This window comes from Brassica rapa, chromosome A03 (genome assembly GCF_000309985.2).
Source record: "Brassica rapa cultivar Chiifu-401-42 chromosome A03, CAAS_Brap_v3.01, whole genome shotgun sequence".
Lineage (NCBI taxonomy): Eukaryota > Viridiplantae > Streptophyta > Magnoliopsida > Brassicales > Brassicaceae > Brassica > Brassica rapa.
This window is the reverse complement of record NC_024797.2, coordinates 20,722,749-20,741,958: the sequence shown is the minus strand read 5'-3', so window position 1 is coordinate 20,741,958 and position 19,210 is coordinate 20,722,749. Positions and strand designations below refer to the sequence as shown.

Genomic DNA, 19,210 nt, shown 5'->3' with positions numbered 1-19,210 from the left:
TCAACTCTAAACCCTAAAACTTAAACTCTAAACCCTAGATTATAAACCCTAAACCCCACCCCTTGAGTGTTATTTTTGTGACTTTTGGACTTAAGTGCTAGTTTGGGAACAAAAACTTGATTTAGTGCTATTTTGGTCTTTTTCTCTTAATTTAATATTAATATTTAGTGTTAAAAAAAAGATTGCAAATAGATGTTAATTTAGTTCCAATTCACTTAATTTTCCAACATAAATGTTGAATATAGATCATCTATTTGTTTGGTTTGGATTTCTATTTAGTTTTTCTGATGTAGCGACTAAAATTTAACTATTTCAAAGTATGATTCAGTTTTGCATCAGTTATTTCTGTTTTGGGTTGGTTTTTCAACATTTAAACCTCTTAACTGTTGCTGAAGTTCTTTTTTTTTTTCGCAATTACATTTAACTGCAGTGTTAATAATATATCAAAAAGAAAAAAAAGTTCAGTTCTTTGAAATCTCTTATTGCAAAATACATAAGCAACCAAATGAAAACATAAGACTTGGTTTTTGTTTGCGTTTTATGTTTATAAATTAACAAATTAACTTTGTTTAAAAACCATATTTTAAAAAAGAAATATGCAAACACAAACGCAAACCATGCTTTAAGATTCCAACATACTTAAGCTGTGTTTCAGTCAGCGCTTGACGATACCTCATTAGAATCAGGAGGCCCTTCTTCCTCGCTATCATCATCATCATCAGCATCACTATCTTCTTCTCCACTCACGCCTTCACTAACCATCGGACCTAGAAGGAAGCCGATAGACTCGATATTGACAAGAACCTGAGGAACCTGGGCGAGCTCAAGCCTGTGGTCAGGGGTGTGTTGTTGGTTGAATCTCCCTGGAACTTTTGAAGGAGTCTCGTAACAGTCTTTGCAAAGGTCATAACCAATCTCTTCCTTGCAGTCTTTGCATCTGTATCTTTCCCCTATGATTGGATACACCTGCCAAAACCCACATCAACGTTTTGGTTTTCACTAATAATAAACAATCTGTTTTGAATCATGTATACTTACTCCGCAACAATCACAACCAGCTCCGATGTGAACATTAGATGCAGGGTTTGCCCACCAGGGAAGATCATTGTTGTTCTCGCCTGATAAGGATGGGCCTTCTTTGTGAGAGCTTTGAATGTCTACATGTCAAAATAAAATGATTATAAAAAACTATGACTCTCAGTGTAAAGATGGTTCATAGATTCCTTTGAACACAAGAACTTACTTCTTTTGCTAGTATGGGCAATCGATTTCTGAATCCCACTTCTCCTTGAATTGTACTCTTCAGGAAAGTTCTCCTCCAAAAGCTGCTCAAGAACCAAACAAACTTTCGGAAACCCTCTCGGGTCAGAGATATGACACTCTTGACATTTGATCTTTTCGCCTTCTTGAAACATATCTACTACGCATCCTTCACAATACACTGTAAGATGAACGAGACAGGTTATTAGCACATGACAAGGATTAAAGGGTAAATATATCTCAAGCAAGCAAGCAAGCATACCATGTCCACAGTTGAGTACCACGGGTCGCACTAGCAGCTCCTTACACGCTGAACAGAGCAAATCATCTTTTGAAATTTGCGTAATGACTTTGTTATTCTCATTAGGTTCTTCACTTGATAGTAACCTTTCTGCATTAGAGCACTCTTCCACCTTCCGCTCATCTAAAACACATAGAATTTTAACACTTAAAAAGAAGTTTATTACAATTCAAAAGCTTGCATAGGATCTCATAAAACTCACCAGAGACATGTAGAGAAGCTCCACTACATGAAGACTCCTCCTTAGGCTTTGGTTCATCAATCTGAGGTGAAAAACAATCTAGTTCTTGTTCCTCCTCTGAAACATGACATTACAAAAAAAACATCAACATCAAAGGAGAGAGTGTAAGAAGCAAAGGGAGAGGAACTGACTTAGAACTTGTTCTTCTCGCTTGTGGTGGGCAAGAGGGTAAATCTTCTTGAGGAGGAAGTGAAGCTTTTGGCAAACAGCAGGAAAGTGAACATAAGGGTCTCTACAAATGGGACAATGAGACTCTCGCAGCTCGTTCATTGACTTGTGTACGCACCAGAAACACGATAGGTGACCACATGCTGCAATTAGCAAATTCCAAAATAAAACAACAGAAAACAAAAAAAAATGATTAAAGTCAACTTCTTACATAGCACAATCGGTTTGTAAAGAAGCTCCCTGCGCCAAGACAAAAAAAAAGTCAATTTCGAATGATTAGTTCCCTTCCTTTGTCTGAACAGTGAAATCAATTACAGAACAAGACTATGAATCTACAATCAAGATGCTGTAATAAGAAAAACCCTAAATAAATAAAATTAAACCTAATAATGATTAAAGGCAATGATAAAGAGGTGAGGCGCTTACAGGCAAACGCAGCAGAGAAACTTGTCGGATATTTCTTCGTTGAGCTCAGCGTTCTTCATTGCAACATCCTCCATAGGTAGAGATTGGGATTGAGAAATCAAATTTTCTGCAAAATTATCAGACAAAAACGAAAATAGAGAGAGAGAGAGAGATCTGAGATTTTGACGGTGCGATGTTTTTGCTTAGGGGCTAAGGGACGGATTTAGGAATGATATGGTGGATAAAGAAAATTTTACTAATCTTGATTAGGAAAATCGACTTTAAAAGCTCTTACTTTTAAAGAAAAAAGTATTTTAATTTATTTAAATTTAGTTATTAATACAAAAATCAATAAAGAAAATTAGTTGATCTTTCACGCACCAAAAACATGTTTCGTCGTTTTATATTTGTATACACAAAAAGCAAATATTTAATTTTGTATATTTTTTAATAAAAACAAATTGCCTATATAACTAACCTTATTTTAACTAATAAAAAAAATAAGGACAATTCTTTTAAATAAACTATTTTCAAATTTTGGTCACAAAAATAAACTAAAATGACTAAAATGTTTAATTTAATAGGTAAAATAACACTAATATTAAATATAAAAAATAAAAATTTATAGTTTTAGATTATATATTTTCAAATTCGAAATTTTTAAAAATTTTCTTTATGAAATTTCTTTTTCGAATTTTTTATTTATTTTTTTTCAAATTTTTTTTTGTAATTCAAAAATACCTTTTGAAACTATTTTTAAAATTTTATTTTAAAATTTTAATATTTAGTTTCTTATTTTTATAAAACTTTAAATGTCAATCCCAAATACCACCCCTTAATTCTAAACTGTAATGTTTGAATTAGTTAATTATAGGAGTATAAATGTATATTTACCTCTTTAATGAAACAATTTGGTCATTTTGATCCTTAGAATCTATATTTGTGACAAAAGAAATTTTAATGCTATCTTAGGTTATTTCTCAAAAAATAAACTATATAAAAATTTGCAATAAAATTTTACAAGAATACTTACTTTTTACAAAAAAAAAATATTTTATAAAAACAATTAATATAAAACAGAAAGAGTAGTAAAAAATACATATCTATGCCACAACTATTTGCTTAGGAGTATAATTGAAGAAATTTTATTAACATCTTTTGTTTTAACAGGACAATAATTTTTATAATTTAGATGAAATTTTTTTTTGTTAGTATTTGTCAATTTTATTAAAATTTTAACTTCGATGAAAACAACGTTGAACAAATTTTGGCTGCAAAACATAAACTAAATATATAGCATAGTTGACCAAAACTAAGCGTGATTTAAAGAATGATCCATAATTTTAAATAGATTACAAACTTAAACACCAAAATCATGAAAATTAAAAAAAAATAAACCTAAAACAAAGAAGGTATGGAACTAGGGATTCAAACGAAAATCTTCTCCTATTGTTGTTGAGAACTTTTGACCAACACTGTAGCAGATTAGGCATGAACATTAAGATCTTGGTCAGAGGTTTTTGGATATTCAGTAATTCAGTTTTGAAATTTAAAATTTTAATCAGATAGTTTCAGATTTCGAGTATGTCTGAGTCGAATCTTTGGGGGTCAATGGGTTCAGTTCTACCTTTTAATAACCACAAAATAACCGAACATCCATTGTACTTGCATTCAAACCAGGTTATTTTACCCAAACAATTATTTATGATCGATTTTATCCCAAAATAACTTAAATGAGTACTTATGATATTTAAATTAACCAAATTAATCAAAATATCCATTAGTTATAGTTTGGATAGACTATTTTTATTTGTAAATAACCATAGATACAATTTGGTTTGGGTAAATTGTACCCAAACAATTTAATGTAATTTGAAAATATCCAAAATAACTAATATATTTGGATTTGTAATTCTAGTTTAGATATTGAGATTATAACAATTAATATAACTAATATTATATATTTTGAATATTTTTGGATACTCATTTGAGTACGAGATCAAATTCAAGACCTGAAATTTGAGACAATTTTGTTCTTTCAACTATAGATCTGCAAAAAATCAAAAGAGTGAGTTATTAATTTTCATGTGCCACCACCGGCCTACCAACTAAAAAAACTCAAAAAAGATCTACGATAAAAAATGTTAACCATTGCAAACACAACCAAAATGATATGATGAAATCCAAATTAGATATGTCAAAATAAAGTCAAATCAAAGAAGTTTCATAGTAAACCGTGGATCCGTAAAATTTCAAACTAAATCAAAATCTCTAAAAAACAAAAGAAACAACTTTAAGGCTCAAAGTCACCAAACTTGGTTAAAGAAACCAAAAGAAAAAAGTCCTGAAAAAGGTGAAAGCTGGTAGAATTTTTGAGAATGGTGATCCATAAAAATTAAAGACAACTTTGTCTGAATTGCAAATCTTAGATATTTATAGTTAGGATATTTGAACAAACGTGAAATAAACAAAAAAAAACTGAAATTTGAATAAATTGTAAGATTTTGGAAGTACCTATAGATATTCTAAGTGTTTTATATATTTTATACATATTTTTCTACTTATGCATTTAAATGTAAAACTAGATTTTTATCTGCGTTTTGAAAGTGCAAAAAAATAGTAACTATGTCCCTTTAGACTAATCTATATTTTGTGTCATATTTTCCTATAATACCCTTTAATATTTATGAAAATAATTTTAATAAATAGTTTTACAAACAAAAAAAATTTGGAAAAATAGTAACATTTGTTAAAATACCTATATGAACTTAATGGTATAGTTTCCAGTTATAAAAAAGTTATAATTATAAATTTCAGATTATGTTCTAAAAAAAGTAGAAATGACATTCTACGAAGTAGAAAACGAAATCTACTTTTTTCATTGAATCTACAATGTTTAGAATACGTGATCTACGTAAATAGGAGTATTCTACAAATATGTAGAATACACATTCCGCGCTTAACCTACCATTCTAAAATTCTTAGAAATCAAAATCTACACATTAATCTAATTCTAAAACATGTAGAAGCCGACTTCTACAGATTTACTATAAATCTAAAACATGTAGAAATCAAATTCTAAACATTACTATAATTCTAAAAAACTGTAGAAATTGATTTCTACATATTAGTTGTATTCTACGGATAAGAAATCAGTTCCTAAAAATATGGAAACAAAATATTTGAGAATATTCACTTTTATTTTTTTTTTAAAAATCGATTTTTTTTAAATAAAAAAAAACGAAAAAGAACAAAAAAAAAACGACAAAAAATACCTTGGCAACCTTCTTAGCCGTCTTCTATATTCCATTGATTGTTCACAAAATTTTCACAAAATTTTCACATTATTTCTACCATGATTCATGTCTATGCTTCATGTGGTGTTTGGGAATTGGTTGTATCTTCAGGTTGGAGTTTTAATGTTGATAAAAAGAAAGGGGGAAGTTTACTTGCTTTGGAATTGAAGTCTTCTCTGGAAGAGTTACAGAAAATTGTTATAGAGGATTTTGGTTTTGAAGAAACAGATGCTGATTTGGAGTTGAGTTACCTTCCTATTGGATTGATCAATTCATCAAATTGTCCACCAGTGATCATTGGAAACTCAAGGCAAGTTCAAAATTTTCTAGGGTTTTGTAAGAAGCATCAGTCAACTCAATTGTGTGTCAGCTATAAAGCAAAGCAAGGAAATCCAAATAAGATCGACATTGATCTTAATAAGATGCCAACTGATGCAAGTACTAGTGAAGAGAACAAGCGAAATCCTTGTGACATTGGGACCGCTTCAAATACTGTTAAGGGGGCTAAGCATAACGAGAAGAAGAAAGGGAAGATGAAGCAAAGTGAAGTTGATGGAGATGATTATGATGCTGACAAGCATAACGAGAAGAAGAAAGGAAAAATGAAGCAAGACGAGGTTGAAGGAGATGATGATGATGCTGAGAAGATCAATGCTGAAAAAGAAAACAGAGAAAAATTGGCAAAGAGTCAGGTGGTCGAATTGGTTAAGACGGGAGATCTTTTCCTCAACAAAACAGTTTTGAAAGCGAGGTTTGAGTTATGTGCAATGAAGCATAACTTTCACTACACAGTTACCAACTCCAATAAATCAGTTTGGTGTATTAGATGCGCTGATAAGGTGTGCTTTTGGGGTGCTCGAGCTGAGTGTTTGAAGGGCTCCACATATTTTATTATTAAGAAGTATGTCGGTGTACATTCCTGCGCACCTTCAAACAAAACCAGTGCCGGAAGGACAGCTTCAGCGAAAACGATAGGCAATCTGATAATGCATAAATATGAAGGTATCAAGGAAGGGCCTAAAGCGAAAGATATTGTTCAGATTATGCGCAATGATTATGGATGTGAGATCTCTGAATCTTTAGCATGGGATTCCCGTGAATATGCAGTCAACGCTGTTAGAGGTATTCCAGAGGAAAGTTATGGGAAAATACCAAAATATTTGCACATGCTGCGAGAGGCCAATCCGGGTACACATTCCTCTTACAAGACTGACGTCGATGGTAGATTTCGATATCTGTTTATAGCGTTTGGTCAATCGATCAGAGGCTTTAACACAGTCATGAGGCGTGTCATTGTTGTCGATGGAACATTCTTGAAGAGTAAATTCAAAGGGGTGCTACTGGTTGCAACTGCTATAGATGGAAATTCAAATTTATATCCTATTGCATTTGGGATAGTAGACTCTGAGAATGAGCAGTCTTGGGAATGGTTTATGAGAGAATTAAAAGTTGTTGTTGCTGATGATAATGGTTTGGCTTTTATTTCGGATAGACAAGTGTCAATAGCGAAGGCAGTGGAGAAAGTGTATCCCCTAGCGAGACATGGTATCTGTATTCATCATTTGTTGAATAATGTGATATCATATTTCAAGGGGAAGGGATTAGCTGGGTTGATTTCTAAGGCTTCAAAGGCTTATAGAGTGGTTGATTTCAAGAAGACGTTTGCTCATGTTTGCAATATCAGTCCAGCAATTGGAACGTATCTTATGGAAGCAGATGTCAGAAAGTGGGCTAGATGTCAATTTCATGGATACAGGTATGACATTAGGACAAACAATCCTGCAGAGTCGATAAATTCTGCGTTGCGTTCGCCGAGAGAGTTTCCCGTAATTCCTTTGTTGGACAGTATTAGAGAAATGCTGACACGTTGGTTTTTTAAGCGTAAGAAGTTGATTTCAAAGCACACCCACCGTTTGACCATAGATGTGGAGGAAAAGATTGATAGGAGAATTGGAAAGGGGAAAACTTTCGCAGTTTACCCTGTAACCGATAGCCAGCTGCTTGTTAAAGGCGATACAATTGACTGCTTTGTTGATTTGGACAAACGGACTTGTTCTTGTGGGAAGTACGACCTCTCGAAAATCCCTTGTAGACACGCAATAAAAGCTGGTTTCTTTGTTGGTAGAGAACCATATACATTGACTGATTTTTTGTATACCACGGGAGCTTGGAGAGAAGCTTATCAAGAAAGCATAAATCCCATTTCAGTTCCTGAAGATGGTTGGTCTGTCCCACAAGTTGTGGAAAATTCTGAAGTGCTACCGCCTGAGACAAGAAGATCTCTTGGAAGAAATAGAAAACGCAGATATGAAACTGTTGAAGACAAAATCCGATCATCACAAGGATCACAGGGGGGTCAGTCTCGTAAGTGCAGTAGATGTGGTCTTGGTGGTCATAATAGAGCAACTTGCAAGATGCCAATATAGTGGATTTGTTTGCTGTGTTCTTCACAATTTAGTGAAATTTTAACAAACTTCTTTTGCTTGATTTCTAGTAACTTTGTTTCTGTTTGTGACAACTTTGTTTCAGTTTTTCAGATTATATTTGCTTGAATATTAGTAACTTTGTTTCAGTTTGGGAGGACTTTGTTTAATCTTCATGCCGTATTAACTTGGTTAGGAGATCTGATTCAATCAATCCCTTAAACAAACTGTGATGTCCACTAAGTGTGGATCGATCGATCTGTATATTGAACGGTCGATCCATTGGTCGATCCTGATCAATATGCAAAACAAACAAAAACACGGACAATCTTTTGATCGACCTGGTATAGTTCTCTCGATCGGCAAAGCTCGATCTCGTCCCGACCGACCGTCCATATTGCCGATCGATCGGTTGCCCGTTTGGAACGATCGATCCCATACTCTGATACATCTTATTTGAACCGAATTTAACTCAGCAAAATAGAGAGAATATGATAAAAACCTCCATTTATCCTCTCCTACATGACTATACTTAATAGAATGATAACTTACCATAGGTTATATAATTAATCAAAGTTATAATCCAAACTGGACTAATAAAACATGCAAACAATCGAGATCCGAATTCGAAATGCGCAGAAAACTTAAAAAACCGGTGGAATACAATGGAAAGATATAACTGATACTGATCATTGGTGGTCGTCAGGACTGCAGCTCCTACTCTGTCCTGGTGCTCGTCTGCTCCTATGGAGGCGTGAACCTCGCTCTTCATCGGTTGCTTCATCAGATGGTTCATTTTCTGCGTCGTCTCTAGTCATATCAGCTGCCTCTGAAGTCTTTGGAGCGCGGCAGCAGGAAGGAGTAGGTGGACATCTAATCTTTGCGAGTGCACCCCACACAGTCTGCATCATCGTCGAGAGCTTGATTAATGTATCGGCAGTCCATGCGAACTGCTGCTGCTGTGTACCATCTAATGGTGGTGCTCCAGAATCAAACTGACCAGTATATGGTGGTAACAAATACTCCATAGAAGGGTTTGGAGTATGATCGACTGAGATATCCGGAATGGTGTCATCCTCACATTGTGTCTGTGCAGGACCAGAAGAAGAAGAACCACGACGACGTTTTGAAGCTGGTGGAGGAGGCGTGTAAAGAACTTCAGCAGGAGGCTTGAATTCCATGTTCTCCACAGACGTCAGAGATGTGATAGCGGGTTGTGGAAGCTTGCAGTGAAGGATTGTCCCATCAGGCATGGTAAAACGGTAAATTGTACCAGAATGAAGGATCTTGGTGTTTAGGAAGAACTGGGCATCAAATCTGTCAACCGTATCCACACAAGGAGTATCCGAAAGATCAATACCATGGTGCATGAAGATCCGAGTAAGTAGACTGCCAATAGACTCATCCAAAGGCTTCCTGTCAAGAGGACGAAGACCCCTAAACTTCCTTTCAAACAACATCTGAGCAAACAATGCTCCCATGTTTACCGAAAGCTCTGCTGGAGGTTCATCTGCAACACCATACGTCGGCCTGAGAGCTAATGGCAGCCCGTAGTGAATAAGCTGCGCTTCATCTTCAGTAACTGATCCTGCTTCTGATTTTCCTAGTAGAAGATGACCCAGATATTTTGCTACCACTCGCAAGACCGGGTTTCTGAGCATTGCAAGTTTAGCTTCCCGAGATACATAAGAACTGTCTGCAATCTGGCTCCACAACAAGTAAGCACAAGGGAACTTGGGTAAAGAGCATGCCTCATGTCGGGTCTCAAATCCGAATAGTATACACAGCTCGTGTATAGACATCTCATAAAGCAGTCCTCTACATAGGAATGTAAGTTTACCTTCGCTAGCAACTTTGTTTACCTCGGACTTGTAGTGCAACTCAACTGAAGAGAGAAACTGTATAACCAAGTCTGGATATAATGGTTGTGGATTGTAGCCAAGAGTCCCAAGTCCCATGTTTTTCCACATCTTTTTGACATCCCGCACAATTCCCAACTCCTTTGTAGTGTAATCGCAGATGAACTTTGTTGGTTTAAATCTCATCCGCTGCAAACCATTGTAGAGAATGCAGTGGTAATCACTCCAACCAGCATAGTAATCGCGGTGTGCGTAGGATGCAAGTTCTCTCAACTCCTTCTTACTTGAGATTTGTCGGTTATGAATTGTAGGGAGTTTAGAGAATGGAGTCAATGGGTCACGAGGCCAAGGGGCTGCTTCCCGAGGCTCATCACTTTCGGGCTGCGCTGAGGTCGAAGCAGCTGTTTCCTTGGTCTTTTTCGGTATTCCTTTTTTCACCATTTTCTGCACACAAACCTTAACAAATGAGTTCTCAAATGTAAAACTGAGTAAATTGACATGGACAATGATTCAACACCTATGCAACTCAACAACTAACATTACAGCATCAGTAATCTCACTCTATTAATTCCCAATTTTCGGAATTTTTTTATAAAATAAGTAACCCTAAATTTTTAAATCAAACTTAAAACTACGAATTAAGGCAAGAGCTATATGGAAAATCGTCACTAATCATCACCCTAACACACGATTTAAGCCAAAACGACTTAATAACACTAAAATTTCACTTTTTGCTATTTAAATTTCGAACTATAAAAGTGGAGATAGAGTTTCATACCTTCACAGATCAACCGAAAGAGTGGTAGATTCAGAATTATCTCACGAAATCGTGTGGGTTAGGCTCAAGAATCGTCCAAATCGGAGTTAAATCGAGAGAGATATGATTTATGAAGGGGGTTTTGATTCCATTCTCTGAAGAAAAATTGGGGAAGAAGATAAAAGTGAGGTTTTGATCTCACAATCACGATTTTATGAGTAAAATCGTGTTATTCCGGTTCAATTTAAGTGGGTATTAAACCGGATTTAACCGATGAAAACCATAAAATAGATTTATCAGGGTGCGGGATCGATCGATCCAAAATACAGATCGATCGATCTGAAAGCGATCGAGCTTTGCCGAACGAGCGTACTGGAACAGGTCGATCAAAAGATGCTGTGCGTTTTTTGTTTATTCTGCATAATGCTCAGGGTTCAGGATCGATCGATTCGAGAGACAGATCGATCGATCCGAATGTGATCGAGCTTTGCCGAACGAGCGTAATGGAACAGATCGATCGATCTACTTAGATTTACCGGATTCACAAAACTGATGCATAAAGCAATCCAATGGTTGCAATTGACCCAGACAGGAACGTACATCCGATCCACATCGACATTCCACAACATTTGTGTTCTTCCATGGGAAGGCAGTTCACCTTTATCGTATTGCAGTAGTAATGGATCCATAGTGTATTTTTTAATTCCCTTACAGAAATTCTGGTAATCCTTAGCAATGAGGTCGCTGAAGACGCATGTCATGAAAGCAACACGATCTACGTTCCATCGTTTCAATGTTGTTCTTTCCCGGAAAACATACATTATAGCATCAATTTCCTACAAAAACGAAGACAAATCTGTAATGTATACAGTAATATAATAGGTAACATTTTATAGAAATAACCAGTCGAATGCTTACGTAGTTTTTAAGCCAACTGCTGGCAGACATAATACGTCCGGCTAGATCACCGTCTAACATAGAAGGACCAATCTGTATAGCTCTGTAAACAAAATACAATGGTAGAGATGTCAATTATTAAGAAAATCAACCGAATGATATATACAAAGGAATAACATACGTTCGTGTATCTTGCCAGTCCTGCATCTTCTTAAAATCTGAAGGATGCACAAACACCAAGCAGCGATCAGGGAAATTTTCGCCGTCTAGCTCTATATCTCGGTCATCTAATCGGACCGCTGGCTTCTTCAATGATTTTTGAAGTTCCAATGAATCTGTTGGTTTCTTCAATGATTTAGGAAGTTCCAACCAATCCAATGAATCTTCGACTTTAGCTTGAGAAGGATTCAAACCTTTCACAAATGTGTCTAATGGAAGGTTCTTCATGCAACTTCCCAAAAACTCTTGTGTACCCATACGAAGATCACTAGCTGATGATTGAGTAACTTTTGCACGAGGTAAATTGACACACGAATCAGCAGTCTTTAACTCTTGGTTTTTTACAGCCTGTTGACAAACACGTACAATTACAAATTACACATACAAGTTTCATGTTCAAAATAGAGAATAGACATAAACGCCAAGTTTGAAATCCATAATAAACATACAAACTTCCAAATACATATTACATTAAATATAGTGATTACATAAACGACAAGTTTCAAATACATATTACCGCCTCATTCCAAGTTCTAACAACCTAGCTTCAAAGACCTACATTCCATCGCCTAGTTCCAAGCTTTCAACATCTTTTAACTCTTTCTCTTAGTAGTTACCTTTTTCTTTGTTGGAGCAGTGCCTTTTTTGCTGGTGCTAGGACCACTGTTGATTTTGGTCAAGCTAGGACCGCTGCTTGATCACTCTTTCCCACCAATTCAGTCACCACTAAACTTGTCCTGAGCTGTGTAACCTCAGCCTCAATTTTCCCCAATCTGTCGGTTACAACGGTCTCAAATTGCTCAGTTCTCTCTGAAGCTGTCCTGAGTTGTGTAACCTCAGTCTCAATCTTACCCAACCTGTCCGAGAACTGCTGACAGAATTTCTCCCCAAAACCAGTAAAAGAAGCTTGTACCAGATCCTCCAAGAAATTTTTCATATCTGTGTCAATATTTCCTTTTGATGAAGCAGCTAGGTAGCACAAAACATTCTTTTTCCTTGACTCTGCTCCTCGGTCTGCATGCTTTCTCTTGTTTCTTCCCGAAACATCAGCTGTGCCATCAACATTCCCTGCAACATGACTATTTTCACCTCTCTCAGTATCAGCTGTTTGATCCTCTCCTTTCTCTTCGCCAAATTCCTCAAATTCAGAGTTCGTAGCTTCTTTTACTCCCCAAACATGATTGTTTCAATCATGTTTACTATTGATCATATCTAAAATACGATCTACTCTTTCATCTTTCTTCTCATCCTTCTGTACAAAATCAGTTGCCAAAAGGACCACTCCATCTATGTGGGATTCCATGAATGAATGCAAAATCCCCTACATCAATCAAATCATTAGTAAAGTAAACAAGACAATAAATACTTTAATTTGAAAATAAATTTGCATACGTTTTCTGGGAATAAGTTCTCAACGCCAATGATATCTTCATAAGAACATTTTGCACATCCTCTCCAATTACCACACAGTGGACCTGTAAAATTTTTACTGACTTTTGTGCCACAAATCTCTCCTAAAGCAGGAACAGCTTCCATTATCCAAATTTGGAAACCAAACAAGAATCCTTCCATCAGATACCCCTCTTTCTGCTCTAATTTATGCCTTGTTTTATCAATTTGCTTCAGAAGGAAATCAAACGAATACAGACCCCATGGGTAATTCCGAAGCTTCTCCAAATCCATCGCCAACTTCATGTACAGATGCGGGATATTCACCTTCTCATCCTTTCCCATCACCACACCCATAATAACGCAAAGATATATCAGTCTCACCCTATCAACCCAAGTCCAGGTATTGCTCTCTTCCAAATGCTTCTTTTTTATGATCTGCAAATTTATTTTTCCATTTGTCTTTATCTGCTTGCTCCAAAAACCATTATCGTCTTTCCATGTCACTAGCCCACTGTTATTCTCTCGCTTCACTTTCAGACCAGTGACAGCATGATACTCTTGCAATCCAAAACGCAGAGGTCTCCTAGCGAAAGTGAACCACTTCTCATGTCTCTTGCTTGTCATCAACTCCTTACACAAGAAAGAGTGTACCAACCTCGCCGAAAACTTCAGATCATTCTTCTGGATAACCATAATCTGTGAAAAAATGGGATCTTTCATAACTTCATCGAATTCTGGTTCCATTTTTTCTTTTAGCAACTCGAGAAGTTTTAGTCGGCAGCTGTTATTAATCTTCTTAACCTGAGGTTCCAATCCCTCACCGTATAAACGATTAGGCAACTCCAACTCCATACCTGAAATTTGAAAACAATACAACATATATCTATTAATAACAAAAACCTAAAATCCCTAAATCTATCCCAAAAATATGATTTAAACCATGATTGTGTACAAAATCTTCTCTAATCATCACCTTAACACATGATTGAAGTCTAAATATCTTAACTAACTCAAAAAATTTACCTTTTACCTTTCTATTTTCAAACTCTAAAAAGAAGTGGAGATAGAGTTTCATACCTTTGCAGAACGAACTAAAGAGTGATAGATTCGTAAAAAGCTCACGAAATCGTATGAGTTAGGCCAAATAATCGTCCAAATCAGAGAATTGAGTGAGTTAGGGTTAATGAACTTTGGGTGAGAATTTGATTTTCTCTCCCTTTGTTCGTGAATGGGAAATTAAGGGTTTTGTCCCAGAGAAATCGAGCTTAAAAAGTTGAAATCATGCTTGGTCGGTTCAAATCAAGTGGGAATCAACCCGGATATAATCATACAAAACCAAAAAAATCGATTTGGGATTCTTTCCTGGGCACGGGATCGATCGATCTATTCTTAGTGGATCGGTCGATCTGTACGGAATCGACCTTCGCCGATCGAGTGAAATGGACCAGGTCGATCAGTATATATTTCGCGTTTTTTTTTGTTCTGAATAATTATCGGGATCGATCGATCCACTGTAACTTGTAAATCTGGATCGATCGATCCCGATTGTCGAACTCATTATTTATCTTTTTAAAAAATTACAATTTTAAGGGCATTACTGCCATTTTCGAAAAAATTAGTCTAATAGGACATAAAGTAGTACAGATTAGTCTAAAGGAACATAGTTTCCTTTTTTTTGCTCTAAAAAACAGATTTCCCAAGAAAAAAGTCCTGAAAAAGGTGAAAGCTGGTCGAATTTTTGAGAATGGTGATCCATAAAAATTAAAGACAACTTTGTCTGAATTGCAAATCTTAGATATTTATAGTTAGGATATTTGAACAAACGTGAAATAAACAAAAAAAAACTGAAATTTGAATAAATTGTAAGATTTTGGAAGTACCTATAGATATTCTAAGTGTTTGATATATTTTATACATATTTTTCTACTTATGCATTTAAATGTAAAACTAGATTCTTATCTGCGTTTTGAAAGTGCAAAATTGTTTTGATAAAATTCTAATATAATAAAAACAAAATGTTTGTTTAAAAACTTTGAACCTGTTTTTTTTTCTTTTTCTTTTTTTTGTTAATTAACACTTTTAGTTTTGTTTGAACTGAAATTGTTGAGTTTAACTGAACAGATAAAGTCAATTTACTGATTTTTGTAACTTATTATATCACATATTTGGTAGAACTAAATAAAACTATCGTGAAAATAATAAGATAAGTTGTCTATTAATCAGTTTCTCATTGGCTTAAAAATTTCAAGTTTTTATAACTGAAATGAGTTAATATATATCCATTCTCGGAAGGCGTCTTTACCTCCCATTTATCATTTCATTCATTTGTCTGATTCAATTTCTCTGTACTCCCGTATGTACAATTTTTTTTACCAACCCGATTGTACAATTTTAGATTTTATTCTCACGCTCCACGTTGTATTGAAGGGCCTACAATTGCGCTTAGGCTAATATTAATGAATCACTTAAATTAAACACTCATTCACAAATCCTTTCTTCAGACCCAATTATATCCCCAAAAATTATTTTCTCATTACCATCTTTCTTTAGTGTACAGGTATCCTCCGAACATGTTAGCGTATATGCCCATGTTAAATTTTATATCTTCATTTCTTAGATTTGCTTACCTTTCCTACAAGATATTTTGAGTGCAGGTGTTTGTGGTTACCTCTTTCCTACTTGTGACATGATCACATGAAGATACATGTGTAGGGGTTTGTTGCCTTGTTGGTGTTATCCTTATCCATGTTGTTGAAAATTGGCCAATTAAGTCATCTTTTTCACAAAATCACTTCTCATTTCGATATTCAAAAAACATATGGCCACATCTCAGGCTCTTAGACAAAATAACTTTAATTTTTTTTCACATATATTTATAGATAATTTAAAAATATTTGAACCTCTATTCCTAATTTTTTTTTTTTAAAGTGGGCCATTTTTCTAATACTATTTATACAAAAACAATTTGGACTCCGGACTCTACGTCCATTTCCCTATACCTAAGCCGGCCTTGAGAAAACATGTCCACAATATTGAATTGTGTCATCAACAAAATCTACGAGATAATATAACATTCATTTTAGGAGGGACATTGAATAAATCTATCGTTTCTCTTTATTTTCAATATCCATTTATCAACATAATTGTGATTGAATTTACCTTTGTGGAATCTATTATGAAAGATCGATTTGAACAATTGTAAAATCACGTCTTTACCTTATAAGACACTGAGTTTCAAAAGAAATTTATCGCCTCTCTTTGTTTTCATTATTTATCTATGCGGACATACAAGTTTGTCTTTATTTTATTTTTATATAAATAATTATAAATGCTATTATAATAATATACACAGAATCAAAAAGGAAAGAGAAGAAAAGTGGAACATCATAAAGCAAATGATTGATGGCATATAATTCAACAACGAGGAGATGATACGATTATAATTATCAAATCATCGTTTTTTTGTTATTCAGTTTTTTTTCCGTCTAGGGCAGTGTGCTTTAGTTGAGAAGACAAAAAGCTATGTATGGACGATTCTTCACTAATAATTTAGTTTCTTCTACAGTTTCTTGTCGTCAAACCTAACGAAAGAAAAAGCTGATCCACATTTTTGTGATGTATTTTATTTTATAGTAAACACAATCACAATTAATGGGTCTTCTCATCACTTATGTCTCTAATCGTATATCCTATGGTTGGGTTTGAATATCGCCATAACGGAGGGTCCATAGTAACCTAATTTATTATTATCTTTTTCGTTAATGACTTATTACTACATTCACTGTTAGGGAAGAAAATTGCTTTAGATAATTGATATCGGATATAGCTGTTTTACATTTTCTTTTCAAAACTATATTCAGAAAAGGAGACAGTTTTGCCAGGAGTAAAGAGATCTAACAACTGTTTGGGATCATGCCTCGAGATCTTCATTGTCATTGACTATTGTTACAAATAGAGTCTTTCTGTTCATGATCTACCTTTATAGTAATTAAACTATGATTAGAAAAATCTAATGGTAAAGGCTTCTATATGCCCCAACAAATTTGTGAAGGAAAAACATAGCAGTAGTGTATAAAGGTGGCTACATACACATGTGAATGATTAACGAATAATAGCATCTTCTTTACAACTCTAACTTCAAAACTTAAAAGCTGGAGGAAGCAATTTCAAAACGAACAAATATTAGGAAGGAAATGAACGGTACCAAACTGATCCATTCAAAAATATATACTAAATCCATAACAATTAAGTTCTTCTCTAATCTCCATCGATCAGAGGCTTCTCCCATATATAATAACATAATATTGATCTATAATAACTTATCTCTTAAACTCAGGGGTAAAACCAGATATGCCAACTCACCTAGTTGGAAATAGGGTTTGGACCACTAGGAACTTCATGAGCATCATTTCCAAACTCTCTCTTTCTAGAAGTGCGGCTGGGTCGTGGGTGATTCTTTGGACGCAGATCCATCGTGGATGAAGCTGGAGCCGAAGATTTAAGAAGAACCCTCTTGAAGAGAACAACCGTAGATGTGGATTGATGATGATTCATTGGGATTGTAAGGCCAATGAAGAGAATGAAAGATAAGAATATGAGGAAAAGAAGAAGAGTGTGAGAATATGATGATTTGGTATTGGTTTGGTCATTTGATGTTGCCATGCAATTTAGAAAAAAAATTTACCACCCCCCCAAGATCCCAAGAGGGTTCAGTATCCATTAACCAGAAACGAAACAACTCGAGAGCTGGTCAGAGCCGCCAGATAACAGAAAGCAAAGAAAGATGAAACAAAAGAGAGATCTAAGTAATTAAGAAGAAGAAGAAGAATTAAGAAGCTTGAGATAAAATGAAAAAGGAACAGAAGAAAAGAGGTTCTCAAACTTTCATACTCGTGAATTTCATTAATAAAGCAAAACCAAAAGTTGTATGCAAGATGGTCACGAGGTATGAATTTACCAAAGCACCCTTTGTGCTAGCTGCATCCGGAGAGAATGGGCATATATGGTGAATTCAGACTAGGGTTTGCATAACGCGAGACAGGACTTTTTCAGATTTTTCTTTCAAATAGATTACTATTAAGCCCCTGAAAAGACTTAAAATTGTCGGTAGGCATGCCACTGCAGAACGAGCAATCACATGAAACAGAACAAAACGTGTAATGGTAATTGAGTCATTAAGTAATTACCAACGAATCTTAAAAGCTTACGCAAAAGGAAAAGGTTATAACATAAATGAAAGGAGAGGAGGTGGAAGAAAGCAGGGTTCTTGCTTTCTTTCTTTTAAATTTTCATTTTTAAAATTTTCTTTTCCCAAGATTTTTTTTTTGACTAACTTGACCAAACACCAATTATATAACAACGTCTATCAATACTAGTCAAAAGAGAAAATAAAATAAAACCATTTATGATTAAATTATGCATTATTTAGTTCCCCATTATGTTTGGAAGTCAAATTATACCTTATATTATATGATATTTTTTTTGGTAAAATATATTATATGATATTTGTTTACAAATTACGAATGCATGTCCTCTGTACAATAATATCTATCATGTCGCGGAATAAAAAATATGATAATTAATATTCTTAGTAAGGAATAAAAATGAGGAAAGTAATATAGGAGAAAAACAAATTGAACTTTGGTTTAAATAGTAGTGTGAACGTACTCCCCGATACTATTTAGTACAACATCAAGATTAAAACAAACAAAACATCACGATTTCTGATGAAAGATAAGTAAGAAATGACATTATATAATGAAATGACACAACTAGAAAAAAACGATGAAGCTAATGTTGGAGCAAACTAAACCTTGGTTTCAATTAGAAAATCTATGGAAAGAATCCCTAGTATTATTCGATACCACTTGATGTAACATTTTGGTTTAACGATATAAATGGCGGTTATGATGGAGGGTAGGATAAAAGAAAGGGATATCTAACAAGCACAACGGCTTTTTGCATGGTGTTACGACGTATATAGTGATTAAAA

General features: G+C 34.7%; 4 protein-coding genes across 4 annotated transcripts; 1 reads left to right on the top strand and 3 right to left on the bottom strand.

The window, feature by feature from the left end:
* Window positions 1-446: 446 nt before the first annotated feature.
* LOC103860257 (E3 ubiquitin-protein ligase PRT1) lies at window positions 447-2,826 on the bottom strand. Its single transcript, XM_009137843.3, has 8 exons — window positions 2,397-2,826; window positions 2,182-2,210; window positions 1,934-2,113; window positions 1,764-1,859; window positions 1,523-1,684; window positions 1,244-1,441; window positions 1,039-1,157; window positions 447-966 (listed from the first exon to the last, which is right to left on the bottom strand). The coding sequence occupies exons 1-8, from the start codon at window positions 2,468-2,470 to the stop codon at window positions 652-654; spliced, it is 1,173 nt and encodes a 390-aa protein (XP_009136091.1). The 5' UTR covers window positions 2,471-2,826; the 3' UTR covers window positions 447-651.
* A 2,904-nt stretch (window positions 2,827-5,730) lies between these two features.
* Window positions 5,731-8,097, top strand: LOC117132615. The gene is made up of 2 exons (XM_033287368.1): window positions 5,731-6,288; window positions 6,364-8,097. Exons 1-2 carry the CDS (start codon window positions 5,731-5,733, stop codon window positions 8,095-8,097), a joined length of 2,292 nt encoding a protein of 763 aa, XP_033143259.1.
* Window positions 8,098-12,228: 4,131 nt separating this feature from the next.
* On the bottom strand, window positions 12,229-17,032 carry LOC117132880. Its single transcript, XM_033288329.1, has 2 exons — window positions 13,219-17,032; window positions 12,229-13,147 (listed from the first exon to the last, which is right to left on the bottom strand). Exons 1-2 carry the CDS (start codon window positions 14,095-14,097, stop codon window positions 13,013-13,015), a joined length of 1,014 nt encoding a protein of 337 aa, XP_033144220.1. The 5' UTR covers window positions 14,098-17,032; the 3' UTR covers window positions 12,229-13,012.
* A 380-nt stretch (window positions 17,033-17,412) lies between these two features.
* LOC103860255 (CLAVATA3/ESR (CLE)-related protein 41) lies at window positions 17,413-17,943 on the bottom strand. The gene has a single exon (XM_009137840.2). It carries the CDS (start codon window positions 17,878-17,880, stop codon window positions 17,581-17,583), a length of 300 nt encoding a protein of 99 aa, XP_009136088.1. The 5' UTR covers window positions 17,881-17,943; the 3' UTR covers window positions 17,413-17,580.
* Window positions 17,944-19,210: the final 1,267 nt, after the last annotated feature.

Coding starts and splice junctions, on each gene's coding strand:
- LOC103860257 (XM_009137843.3), bottom strand. CDS start 2,470: ATGGAGGATGTTGCAATGAAGAACGCTGAGCTCAACGAAGAAATATCC. Junction 2,211..2,396: donor TTTCTCTGCTGCGTTTGCCT/GTAAGCGCCTCA, acceptor GTCTTGGCGCAG/GGAGCTTCTTTACAAACCGA. Junction 967..1,038: donor CTGGTTGTGATTGTTGCGGA/GTAAGTATACAT, acceptor GGGTTTTGGCAG/GTGTATCCAATCATAGGGGA.
- LOC117132615 (XM_033287368.1), top strand. CDS start 5,731: ATGATTCATGTCTATGCTTCATGTGGTGTTTGGGAATTGGTTGTATCT. Junction 6,289..6,363: donor GAAAAATGAAGCAAGACGAG/GTTGAAGGAGAT, acceptor GCAAAGAGTCAG/GTGGTCGAATTGGTTAAGAC.
- LOC117132880 (XM_033288329.1), bottom strand. CDS start 14,097: ATGTTGTATTGTTTTCAAATTTCAGGTATGGAGTTGGAGTTGCCTAAT. Junction 13,148..13,218: donor AGAACTTATTCCCAGAAAAC/GTATGCAAATTT, acceptor TGATTGATGTAG/GGGATTTTGCATTCATTCAT.
- LOC103860255 (XM_009137840.2), bottom strand. CDS start 17,880: ATGGCAACATCAAATGACCAAACCAATACCAAATCATCATATTCTCAC.